The sequence below is a fragment of the Alexandromys fortis genome, unplaced genomic scaffold, assembly GCF_014885135.2.
Source record: "Alexandromys fortis isolate MF-2015 unplaced genomic scaffold, M_Fortis_MF-2015_v1.1 scaffold_37, whole genome shotgun sequence".
NCBI lineage: Eukaryota > Metazoa > Chordata > Mammalia > Rodentia > Cricetidae > Alexandromys > Alexandromys fortis.
The window spans coordinates 6957971-6971399 of record NW_026067914.1 but is presented as its reverse complement, the minus strand read 5'-3'; the positions used below and the strand labels follow the sequence as shown (position 1 = coordinate 6971399).

The 13429-nt window shown below is 34.9% G+C and overlaps 1 protein-coding gene across 4 annotated transcripts in view; it reads right to left on the bottom strand.

Annotated features, from left to right (window-relative positions):
- Nucleotides 1–13429, bottom strand: part of Zfr (zinc finger RNA binding protein) — a 64796-nt gene that overhangs the window by 10044 nt on the left and 41323 nt on the right. For 3 of the 4 annotated variants that reach the window (XM_050138985.1, XM_050138986.1, XM_050138987.1), the window contains 5 exons: nucleotides 12466–12671; nucleotides 11150–11300; nucleotides 6806–6947; nucleotides 2206–2303; nucleotides 1256–1351 (listed from right to left, as the gene is read on the bottom strand). In XM_050138985.1, coding sequence (XP_049994942.1) covers nucleotides 1256–1351; nucleotides 2206–2303; nucleotides 6806–6947; nucleotides 11150–11300; nucleotides 12466–12671 — 693 coding nt within the window. The remainder of the gene's footprint in view (nucleotides 1–1255; nucleotides 1352–2205; nucleotides 2304–6805; nucleotides 6948–11149; nucleotides 11301–12465; nucleotides 12672–13429) is intronic. The other variant, XR_007591160.1, reaches the window with a different exon arrangement.

Sequence of the window (13429 nt, the reverse complement as noted above, 5' to 3'; positions counted from 1 at the left end):
TAACAAACATATGTATCCCTCCTTCCTTTCCCAATAAAAATAAAACACTATAGCTCTTTATCCTAATTATTTCTCCCACTTACTTTAGAAATTATCACTAAAACTTGGGACACACCCTTCTAGGAATTTTTGCAGTATAGTAAGTATGTAATTTTGTAGCTCTAATATATATACTATATATAATTTATAAGGGAAAAAATTTGACCCCTACAAGTCTTAAGTCCAAAGTTCAGGCTTTTGTTTGTTTTTTTCCAGATAGGGTTTCTCTGTGTAGCCTTGGCTGTCCTGGAAATAGTTCTGAAGACCGGGGGGGCCTCAAACTCAACAGACATCAACCCACCTCTGCCTCCCGAGTGCAGGGAGAAAAGGCATGGGCCACAAGGAATGCCCAGTCTAAAGCATGGAATTCTTAAACACAGAGAGAAACAAGAATAAAACAATTAGAAATAAATAAAAGATAACCTTGGCATTTACCTTCCTTTATTTTCTAAATAGAGGGTTTCTCTGTAACTGCCCTAGCTGTCCTTGACCTCACTTTATAGACCAGACTGTCCTCAAACTCAGAGATCCACCTGCCTCTGCTTCCTGAGTGCTGAGATTAAAGGCATAAGCTACCACCCCTGGTAACCTTGGCTATTTAACTTTTAATAACCTAACTTTGAAATCAACAGGTTAAATTTTATTTCTGAACAAATTTCTATCTGAATTTTTACTATTCAAGAACAGTTAGTCTTAAACAAAGGCATTGGGTCTTTTTATGTTTGTTTAAGACGAGCTCTCATACTTATAGCTCATTACCCCATTTCCTTGAGAAAGGGTCTCTCTGAACCTAAAGCTAAACTAGTAGCTAGCAATGTTCCTGTCTTGGCCAGTACAATACTAAGGTTAAAAGTGTGTGTACACCATGCCCAATATTTTATGTAAGTTCTAGGGACTTGATATTAGGCCCTCAAGCTTGCACGGCTGAGCTGTCACTCAGTACATTAAATTCTATTTTTGTACCTTATGGGTTATAGGGATGGAACTCAAGTTTTCAGGCTTTGTGGCAAAGGCCCTTACTCATTAAGTTATCTTACCAGCCCAAGCATAGTTTCTTAATTATTAATCCTAAAACAATAAATATTCTCAAATTCCCAGGAATTGTCATCAGAACAGAAAAATATGATATGTAAATGAAAATGTAGGGTGAGAGGACAAAGAGTAAATAAAGAAGACCTTTCTCATCTTTCATATGGTGCTGTCATAAGCTACTTACCCAGCTGGGAAAGTCAGACCAAGTTGGAACTCGCTGACAAAGGTCTCGGAGAATACGTATGATAATCACACAGGACTGTAGGCCATTAGCTCTAGCCTTGAGAGGGCAACACAAAAACCAACTGAATTAATCTTAGAAATACCAGAAACATCCCTTGATGAAAAAAAAGTTAAAATACCACTGTTCAATGGAAGCTCAGATTAAAAATAAAAATAAAAATAATTACATTTAAGTTGGGGTCAATGAGCTGCCATTTACAGCAGTATTTTATGCCAGAGTTAGTATTTAAAAGCTAGTATTTAGGTCAAAGTAAACAGATTATACAAGAATAATATTTCTTGATCCCCTGTGAACCTTGACCTGTGTTCATACAAAACAGTAAACTGAAAAAAAAAATTCTGCCTAAATTAGAAATAAAAAGGAAAAGTAAAGAGCTAAAAAGTTTGTCTAGGGACTGGAAGGTTAAGGAGATCTGTTTGGTTTCCTGTCTGTGCCTTTGCATGTCTGCAAAGTCACTAAACCAAGCAGTTGCTTCCTCACCTTTCATTCCCTACACTCATTAACTTAGAGAAAGAGGGGAAAATCTTAAAACTATACACAAAGCTTTAAACACATATTCCATTATTTAAAGCAAAGTTAATCTGCAGCCTTATGGAATATAATATATATACAAAAATACGTGATCTTCCTGAAGAAGTCAACTTCAAATATAGCCACTAAAAATAAAAACCCCAGAGTACAAACATCCCCCAAGCCTGCTTATTGTCAAATTAATAGTAACTGCAAAATGCAGATCTTTATACTCAGCTTTCTAGGATACCTTATTTTCTGAGATTTAATTTAAAACAGTGTTGCTTAGGCAATCTTTTGAAATGTTTAAGCATAGTTAAACATGTACTGAACTACTCTCTCATAAGGCTACAAGAAAAAAGTAAAATGATGTTCCGAACCTGGAACCACTTAGCGTGGCGTAGAGCAGCCAGAGCGTCAAGGCATTTTTGCCTGTCCAAGACGTCCGGTGGGTCTTTCACCATACCCGAGGTTACATCTAAAATGGATTGAATTGGCAAAATGCAGTGAGGAATGGGTGTTTGACCAGGTGAGCAAGACACTTTCTTAAAGGAGCATCAGTGTCACGTGAGCCATTTGAGAGTTTTTCCGGTTTAATTCATCCAGGGAGTATCTTTCAACAAATTTATATAATACAATATGAAGAACAAAAGGAGAATTAAGATAAACTCTTCAGTAATACAATTTTCTGGAAATAGAAACCTTACTCACCAAAATGAAATCTAAAGGAAAGATTATTGGACACAGCGCACCAGCACAAAGAAGACAAAGACAAAAGGGAACACAAAAATCCACCTTAGATGGGAATGTACGATAAACTACCATGTTGGTCAAGTATTCTAGGTTATTCTTGGGCTAATTTAAGAAAACTTAAAATAAATATGAATATCAATATAACAATTACAAAAAAAAAAAAACAAACAAAAAACCCCCAAAAAACCAAAGGACCAAAATGAGGTTTAGTTCCATGAGAATTCAATTCTTTATGTTCAACAGGAGAATTTTAGTATGTTATAAGGAAATATGAAATGCTTTCTAAAATGAAAAGTTTTCATTAAAAGTATTCTAAACAGTAATCAGAGAGAAACAATGAGTAAAGCAGAGAAAGGCTGCAGGAACTAGCACAGTAAAATACAATTAAAGTACAGAAAAGAAGCCATGAGCAGAATACTTTGATGGTAAATAGGTAGGGTCTTTTTAAATTGGTTAAAATGTGTTAACGTTAATAAAGCTTGAGAAAATGGGAAACTAAATTAGGACAAGAAATTAACTTTACATTAACAAAGACCAGTTTACATTAATAAATCATTCACAAAGGTGAAGATCTAAAGGCCAGCTATATGTTTATCTGAAGTATCTATAAAATGTGAAAAAGATAATAAATTTGCTGGTCAAACATATAACCAAATAGTAACTACTTCAATCTAATTCACAGTTGTTATCAACTTTATAGTGTATTTTGCTTTTCTGGTTTGTCTTTAGCTCAGGCTGGCCTTGAAACCATGGTTTATCCTCTTCCCTCAGTCTCTGAGAGCTGGGATTAAGAGTATGATCCATTGTGCCTAGTTTATAGTGTGATTTTTTTTAAATACAGGAAAATTAATCTGTTTAATATAAGCAGTAACTAGAGAGCAACCATGAAACATTTAGGAAACAATAATTTACTGAGTATTTCACATGACTATGAGTGAGAAAAGAAAAAATATAAACTAGTAAGTTCTATAAGTCTGGGTTAAGTGCTTGATTTTTTTTTTTGGTCTTATAAGAATTTAGAAATCAATTTTATTAAAATTTACTTTTTAATTATGCGTTTTTGTGGGTGCCCAGAGAGTCCAGAAGGCATCGGATGCCCTGGGCCAGGGCCAGGAGTTGGTTGTGGGTTGCCAAACCCTGAGTGCTAGAAATTGAACTGGGGTCTTCTACAAGAACAACAAATGCTCTTACTCAATAAGTCATCTCTCTGGCCTGGTAATTTAGAAGTCTTAGGAGGTGAGTTGTCATTCTTATGAATAGATGAAACATGAAAGTAATCTAAAAAAAATGAGATAAGGAAAAAGGACAAAGAAAGGATAGATAACTACTCTGAAAAAGAAAAAAATCCACCTCAACCACTTTCACTTTCCACAACATGAAGACTAGGCAGAAAGACCTCTGTCTACTGCTCTATTTACAGTATGTTAAAGCCAGAATGTAAACAGACGAGTATGGTCAATGTAAAGTTTCTAAATCTACTGTATTTCAGAATCTTACATAATTCTTCCAATAACTTTTTGTATGAAATTGTAACTTACAATAGAAATTCAGTGATGCCAGAACACTTATTACAAGTTAAAAACAAATAAGAGGCATTAAGTAGGAAATTTTTGTTAAATTTGGAGTGTGGATTTTTGTACCCATTTTTATATTTTAAGTAGATTAACCCCTTAGATATATTGTGCTAAAATCATATTTGTTCCCTAAGAGTCAATGAAACAAAACAAAAACCTGTTAATTTATTAAAAAAAAAAAGATACAAATTCTTTTCCTACATAATGTATTTCACAAATTTTAAGGGGTTAATCACCAATTAGAAGACATGCTGTGTCCACACTATTTTATGACTAAAAGTTAATGGGAATATATTAATTTCAATTAACATTTATTATGTAAAATATAATTCACCCAACTATTTAAAAACTAGTGTGAACACTGCTCAATTCTAGAAAAGACAAAAGACAAACAAAATAGCCACACAAAAGACAAAAAAAATGCCAGACTCTGCATCCAAAATCCCCCCTTCATCAAATGGCAGATGTGACACTGAGCTTTTGAAAACCTTGGTCAAAAATCCTTCCGATGTCTTGGCAGCAACCCCTGACAGGAATCAATCCCTTCTGCTAGAAGGCTTTGGACCGGGCCTGATAAGCTACAGGTAGAAAAAAAACACACACAATACTTGATTTGCTGCAGAAAAAAATTCTGTAGCAATGGTTAGAGCATTCTGAACATTTCAAGCTTAAAGTCAATTAAATGTTTACTGTATGTTAACTGTCAAACACAATACCAGAAAAGACATCTGTCGTGTGTTTAACAGTTATTTCGACAATTTAGTTATTTCTTTTATTAAATGATTTTTCATATCAAACAGGACCACTACATATTAAAGAAGCTATCACACTATGTGGAAATATAATAGTTGAATCTCATGATTTACAATGTTCTTCCGGCAAAGCCTTCCTTACACCCTGTACTAACTCCCCAAAGCAAGCTAAAGGCTTTAAATGATTTGAAGACACAGAGCACCGGGAGCTGCAGTGAGAGAGAATACATACCGATATTCTGCAGCTAGAAAGAAGCAATCTTCATGACAAAGCTAAAAACATGGGTTTACTGCAGTCATCTGCAGCAAAAAACACTCTTAACAATGTTTCTACACTTTTGTATATCCAACTTTCCAGCTCAGTGCCTTGAAGCAAAAGCTTTCAATTTCAGGCTGACCATTTTCCTCATGATCATATTTGTAAAATTCAAAACAGTAATTCTACCTCAGTCTGGGTCAGACAAAAATATAATTTTGTTTCCTTTAGAAGGCATGTTAAAGGATTTACTACCATAGGACTCTATTAACTTATAAAATGGCTTGATAATGAACTAAGGCTAAATACACAGAAACATTCTGAAATAAAGTTAAATGGTTACATAAGCATAATTTTACATTAAATATAGCAACATTATTTTATAAAGCATATGAGATTTTTAAAAACCTAAGTAAAGGATCATATGCTACATACAACTTGGCCAAATTGTCTCAAAGAACTATTTTCTTCAACAACACAGAGAGCTAGACCTTCGAGGGGAATTCATGCTCACAGCAATGATCCTTTACATAAAGTTCAAATAATTTTTTAGTATGCAAAGCTTAAGGTACAATATTTAAAAATCCTGATATGGCGTAGATATGAGATATACAAAATCAGACATTCCTCCAAATGAAAATTTGACTAAAATTATCTTTTCTTGGGCTATGAAAAGCCCAGTTTCTTAAAAAATAATCATTTTGCCTTAATAATACTTTTTCTCCTCAACCTGTACTAAAAACAGACACTGTAAAATTTAATTCCATTTCCAACAACTTAAGATGGATTAAAAACAACATGAAAGGAAACAAAGTAAATTTTATCTGACCCATAAAACAAGAGAACCAACATTACTGCAGACACTGATCATGCTTTTGGCTTAAACGCTTTGGAAGCTTTGAAAATGTTACAGAATAGTCCCTAAAGCAACATTGCTGGCACCATTAAGAGTTTCATGTTCTACAAATGCAAATTCAGTTAAAAAACAAAAACAAAAACAAAACAAGACCCTGAACTGTACTGTAACTCACTTATCCACATCATTTGTTAAGAGCTCTAGGATGATACGTAGGTCAAGTGCCCAAATCTGTGTGCATTAGCATGTTCTGCATTGATAAAGTACGCAAAATTGAGCAACCTCAGAGAACTAGAAATATTTACTTCAGGACAGGCCAGATCCATGACTTTATACATAACAATTTTAAGTAAGTGTTGTAGATAGTTTGCCAATTTGTGAAACTTTATTAATCAAGACAAGGCAAGACCAAGACTGTCTTAGCAAAAGTTAAATTGTGGCCCCAAGTTATTAACAAACATTTAAACTTTTTTCTATGTATTGACTATGCAAAAAACAATTTTTTGAAGTTTTTTTTTCCAGAAATCTGAGGTTTGCAAGAAAAGAAAGGAAAAAAAATATATCAAGAAAACCAATTACAGGATGTTTTCTATAACAGCACATCACTAAGAAGAGCACTCACTTTGTTAGAAATGATCTAAAGCAAAACTAATTGCTGAGTAAGTTAAATCTACCAAATTCATATGTAATGCCAGCATGTTGCCTTCTAGGGCTTAATGCCATCAAAGGATAGGTAAATGGAAAACAAAAAGTTAATACAAAAGTAGAACATTTAATTGGCTTTCCAACCTCCTTCCCTCATGTTCTCTTCTCGAATAATTGGAGATGTCAAGGTGATAGTAACTTGCATTTTGGGCTCCACACACGAGTTCAAAATTATTGCTGCTTCAGATACAGCACATTTTATGTCATACTTCTCAGGACTTATAACCTATATAATAAAGATTATAAGAAATTAGTTGAATCTTTTGCATTAAAAGACAAATATAGCTTTATTGTGGCTTTTACTACATTTACCTTTCTACAAATATTGGATTCTATTCCCTCTAAAGAAACACAACAGACTAATTACCCAAACCATTATTAATCTCTTGCTTTTCCTTAGTTTCAGAATTCTTTGTGGAACTAATATTTTCCACTATTTTCAAACTTTTCAATTGACTAATATTTATGTTTGGTATTTTGCCTGCCTGCATGTATGTCTGTGTACCATGTGCATGTCTGGTGCCCACAGAGTAAGGAAGAGGCTCGGATCCTTTTGGCACTGTTATTACAGATGGCTGTGAATCACCATGTGGGTGTTCTTAATCAATCACCCCATTACTTTAATAGGAGTTATTTGTACATGTGTATGCATGTCTTCTTTAACCCATGAATTAAAAGAAAAAGCTGCTGCCATCATTTATCTCATATATTTACAGACTTTCAAGGGAAATATAATATGTATGACACCTCAAGGAGCCTGATTCAACAACCATTCCCATAGTTCATTTTCTGCAACTTGTTAATTTATTGGTTACCCAGAAGCAGTCAGTAACAGATCTATTGTAATTTGGTAGGCGTGAATTTACTTCCAGTTTATATGAACAAATTAAGTCTCTATATAGACATTACAGGTGGTGCAAATATATCTCAGTTGATAAACCACTTGGTGTGTGAAAGGCTCTGGGTTCGAACCCCAGTACCTGCCCACCCCCACCACTGAGAACAAGACAGAAACATGAAATTTTTATATATTACTATTTAGGCTCAAATTGTACATTACTTTTTACTTGTGATATCATACTCGACACAAAGTTGCTAGAGAATTAACTTAAAAACCAAAACCAAAAAACCACCACCAACCAAAAAAGACACCTCAATTTATTATGTGTGCACGCGCATGCTTACACATACCCCTGTGCATGAGTGGAGCCAGAGGACGACTTGCAGTAGTTCTTTCCACCAATTGGGTCCTGGGGAGTGTGAACTCAGCCATCAGACTTGGCAGCAACTCTGAGCAACCTCACCAGCCCCCTAGATTAACTTTTTAAGTACTTAACGATACTATATAAATGTTAATGACAATCATTAATTTGCTTTATTTTACTTGTTTATGGACACACAGTTAAGAGCAAGTAATCTGCAAAGTAGTTTGTTTTTCATTAACTATTAATTACTTAGCACTTTTTAATTGCTTTCTTTTTTATTTCTGTTTATTCAAGACAGGGTTTTTCTGTGTAATAGCTCTGGCTGTCCTGAAACTCGCTTCACAGGTTAGGCTTGCCTTGAACTCAGAGATCCACCTGCCTCTGCCTTCCAAGTGCTGGGATTAAAGGCATGCACCGCCACCACCCAGCACTTCCTTTTTTAAAAAAAGATTTTATGTGAGTGTTTTGCTTGCATATTATCTGCACCACATGCATGTCTGTACTTGTGAGGTTAGAGAAGGTGTCAGATTCCCTGGAACTGGAGTTCTGGCTGGTTGTGAGCAGACAAAGGGTACTGGGACTCAAACTCAGGCCCTCTGCAAGAACGATACTCTTAACTACTAAGACATCTCAACAGCCCCTCCCCAAAAAACCACGTTGCTCTATACTGTGTTTGCATGTGTGTGATGTGAGTGCATATGGCATACACATACCACGACATGAATGAGTCATAAGACAATGTTAGGAAATTGTCTCTTTTCTTTCCACAGCTTCTGGGAATCAGACTCCAGACATCAGGCTCTGGAGGCAAACATTTTACCCACTGAGCTATATGGATGGCTACTTAAAAAAGTCTTTCTTTCTTTAAGTATAAATAAGTGCCTATTAACATATCAAGTTATTACTTAAAATTTTTACGTTTTGTTTTTTCCCTCCCTAAAGCTTACTGGCCACTGTCATGCCCTACATCCCTGTCCCACTCATACCAAAACAGAAGTGAGAAGAAATGCAATGCTAATTCTACTGGCTCCTAATATTTGGAAAGATTCATTTTAATTCTGGAAACAATGCTAATATGAAAGAAACCAAACCAAAGCAAAACACTAGGTGCCAATGCTACGTTCAATATGGCTTAAATTCAACAGGACAACTCATTGTTTTTTGTTTTCTATTGTTCTACTCTGGTCAAGTACAATTCTGTATTAGTAATGTAATGTAAAATCCAGGAAAATCTCAATCCCTAAATTTAAAATGTCTATTAGATTGCAATGTTTTAGAAGACTGATTGCAAATGACTCAAGAAAACATTACTTAAATCTTGGTCGTGCTTACTTTTTGAGACAAGACCTCATGCAGCCCAGGTTGGGCTCAAACTCTATAGGTAGCCAACCAACTACAACCCTGACCCGATGATCTTCCTGCCTCCCACCCCCTATGTGTTGGATTAGAGCATATTCAATTTCTGAAATCTCATCTTTAGAAAAAGTTTTGTTTTTAGAGAACCAAAAAGAGGATGCTCTATTCTTTGTACTTGTGTGCTTGTGCACAGAGGTCTGAGGACAACTCTGTGGAGTAGTCCTCTCCTCCACTGTTCATGTTATGTGTTGTGTGGGTTCTGTTTCCAGGGTTGAAAGTACTTTTACCTTCTCTACTATCTTTCTGCCAAGACAAAGTATTTCCTACCATTATAAATATTTAGAAAACTGAAGATACAGTAATCACCCCTTTATCTATGGTCGTATTTCCCATATTTTGTACTTATCTGTTCAATTACAATTAGAAAATATTAAATGGGAAGTCACACAAATAAGCAATTCACACATCTTGAACTGTTTGCTGACTGGAATACCATGATTAAATCTAAAGCTGTATTTCTCAATCTGACCTGCTTTGTGAATTATCCCTTTTCCAATCCACTACCTGTTCATTATTTCCTAACTGAATCAGGTCATGATACAGCATGTGAGTGATGATGGCACTCAATTACAACACAGAGAACTTTAGTAAAAATGTCAAAGTTCTCGCGTTGAGGAATGATGAGCTGGGGAATGCTGCTTGGTGGTATAGCACACGGCACACGTTTAGCACGCATAAGGTCTTGGGTTTATAGACAATACTCCCCTAGTGGCAGGGATGCGGACATGCTGAGGTTGTTGCTACTAAGACATATGGTAGAGAATTTTTCATTAATCTACTATGTTTAATTATAAATATTTGCATAATTTATTTGCACTTTATCCCAGGAAAGAGTAGAAAAAACATGGCATATATACTGTCTGAGATTTCAAGCATCCTAGGGGCTTCAGGGAATGTCCAGACATCTTTTCAATGGTACAGAGCAACTACTGTATTAATAATAAAACCAGACAAATTCAAGTAAGATACATTCTTATTATATCAAAAGCATGCATTCAACTAAGAGATTCATAAACTAAAAAGTAAATAAGTCAAACTTGCTATATATAAGCTTTTAATTTCCTTACTATTTATTTTTTTTAATTTTAATTTTGTTTTAAAAATCAGGTCAATCAAGATAATCAATGGGTTTTATTTTTTTTAATATTTATTTATTTATTATGTATACAATATTCTGTCTGTGTATATGCCTGCAGGCCAGAAGAGGGCACCAGACCTCATTACAGATGGTTGTGAGCTACCATGTGGTTGCTGGGAATTGAACTCAGGACCTTTGGAAGAGCAAGCAATGCTCTTAACCACTGAGCCATCTCTCCAGCCCCCAATCAATGGGTTTTAAAAGGCACTTGCTGCCAAGGCTGATGATCTGACTTGATTCCTGGAATCCACACAGTCGGAGGAGAGAACTGAAGTATATATTGTGTCCTCTGACCACTATACACACACACCCCATGATGTATACACACACTAAATAAAATGGAAAAAATATATTCTTTGCTATGTCTTCTCAGCAGTCCAATTTTGGAAAAACTGAGCATATGCTGAATTTTTCCATTTAAAATAAATTAGTAAGATGGCATCCTGCCAAATTACAAGCACTGCAAAACCCCTAAAAGATGAAGAAGAAAACTATTTCATCAGTTTGCACAAATAAGAGAAAAAGGGAAAAAAAGGAGCCAATCTCTTCATTATGAAAGCCAAGCCAAAAGTTAAAAGGCTGGCTGAGGTTTAAATTGAAGCACAGTTAGTCCTGCCAAAAACTTCTGATCTGGACAAAGGGTAAATTTAACATTTCCATGATACTTACAGCAAGCTGTTTGGGTAGGTTTTCTGCAATACGACTTAATAATGTCTTTGACGGTTTTTCTGAGCACAGCAAAACAAGGTTGACATTTCTATCTCCTCGGAGGAGTAATCCTTTTGCCAGCACTCCCACTCGCAACACCCCTTTCAGAGCTCTGTATCAAAATCAACTTACATTAAAATATGATATTTCTCAACAAGAACTATAATTTCCTTCAAGTATAATATTAAACTAGATGACTTTTGCACTAGTGAAATTTTCTTCAAACATAGAAGAAAATATAAACTATTTTAAACTATATATCATTTAGATAAACAACACACACTAAAAATAAAACAACATTAATAGATGGCTCAGTTATTAAGAGTGATTGTTCGTGAGGAACAGAGTGCAAATCCCAATACCCACATAGCAAGCTGTATTTGGCAGAACCTGATTCTTTAGCTCCATGCGGCTAGACACCTTCTTCTGGTTTCCAATGCACATATATGCATATACTCACACAGATACAAATAAAAACATTTTTAAAAATCAAAAACTGTATCAAGGTCTAAGTTGGCAAAGAGACAACTAAAACAAATACTGTCTATCTTACAGAATCTTAAAAGAATAGCACAGGCTGGTTTCAAACTTATAATCCTCTTGCTTCTACTTTCTGTGTTCTAGGTTTTAACTGCGGGCCCAAACCCATAGCCCCTGTGTTTTACTTTTCAAGTCAGAACTGTAAGAGAAACATTAATACAAGAAAATATTCCCAAATGGGAAAAAGAAAAATTAGAAAAATCACAAATATAAAAAGATGTTAAAGCTTTGCTAACTTAATGCTTTTGATCAATGTTTTTAAAAGGTACTAAAATATAGACAAAGTGGAGACAAGATGCAACACATAAATAAAAACAGAAGAGAAGCTTAATATAACTGAAAAGTTATAAGTGCTACTTTGAAATAGATTTAGTATGTTTTGTAATAAACATTTAATAAATTTTAAAAATCAACAAAAAGCCTGGTGGTGGTAGAAATGTATGTTAAAGCCTTGTAGCTAAAATACAAATATAGTTAATTATTTGTGGACTAATACCAGAAACTCAGTTTCCCCGTCTCCAATTTTTATGTATATACATATGTAAACGTCTGCCATCAGTTCTGGAGCTGAAGTTACTACTGGTTGTGAGCTGCCCGATGTGAGTACCAGTAACAGAACACAGGTACTCTGAACTAGAGCAGCAAACATAAGCCATTTTGACAGTCCCTTAACAATCTTATTTATCTTTATAAATATAAATGCCCGTGAAAAGGAAATAAGTAATTTGTAAACTCACCTGTCTTTACCTCCCTCTTTTTTATCATCTCCCTCTTTGTTCTTGTTCTTCTCGTGTTCAGACAAACTGTCTGACACAAGTTTTAAAGCACGTTCAGTGATAGAAACAATTTTCTGAACTGCTTGTAACTCTTCTTCAGTTGGATAAATGGTTGCATGCTTTGTCATTACATAACGATCATCAGATGAGTCAGGGCGACGTAAGGGCTACAGAGAGAAAAGGTTACTTTTCTGAATAAAAGAAATTCTAATTTTTCAATTCAGATATAGTTACTAAGCTTTACAATAAGAAAGTCAATTAAACAAAATTTCACTTAAAAATCTTCTTTCCTTCTCCTTTTTTAAAAAGATTTATTATGTATATAGTGTTCTGTCTATAAGCCAGAAGAGGACACCATATGTCATTACAGATGGTTGTGAGTCACCATGTGGTTGCTGAGATTTGTACTCAGGACCTCTGAAAGAGCAGCCAATGTGCTAAAACTCTGAGCTATCTCTTCAGACCCTCTGTCCCAAACAAAACTGTTATATAGATACAGATATGTGTGCATATTTGTTTTTATGTATGTATGTATGCACGCACACACACACATCAAGGCTATGAAATTGCTTCTTAAATTTTGTAGTGTTATACTCAAACTTGAGAAATAGAATACGAAGTTCTCTACTACTGACCTAATCTCTCTCCTTGTAAATGCTTTTCAGTGATCTGAAACTCACTTTGTTTTCGGTAATAGTAATAAGTTTGCTCAATAATAATAACAACAACAACAATCTGTAATGGCAAATGAGTTACCTCTGACATTAGAATTTTTTTCCAATCTAAGGAAAAATAAAGGCAGGAAGCCTCCTAAATACAAAATATTTAACAAAAATTTTGCAGATGGGTGGTGGTGGCATCTGCCTTTAACTCTAACATTTGGGCGACAGAGACATGCTGATCTCTGTGAGTTTGTGACTAGCCT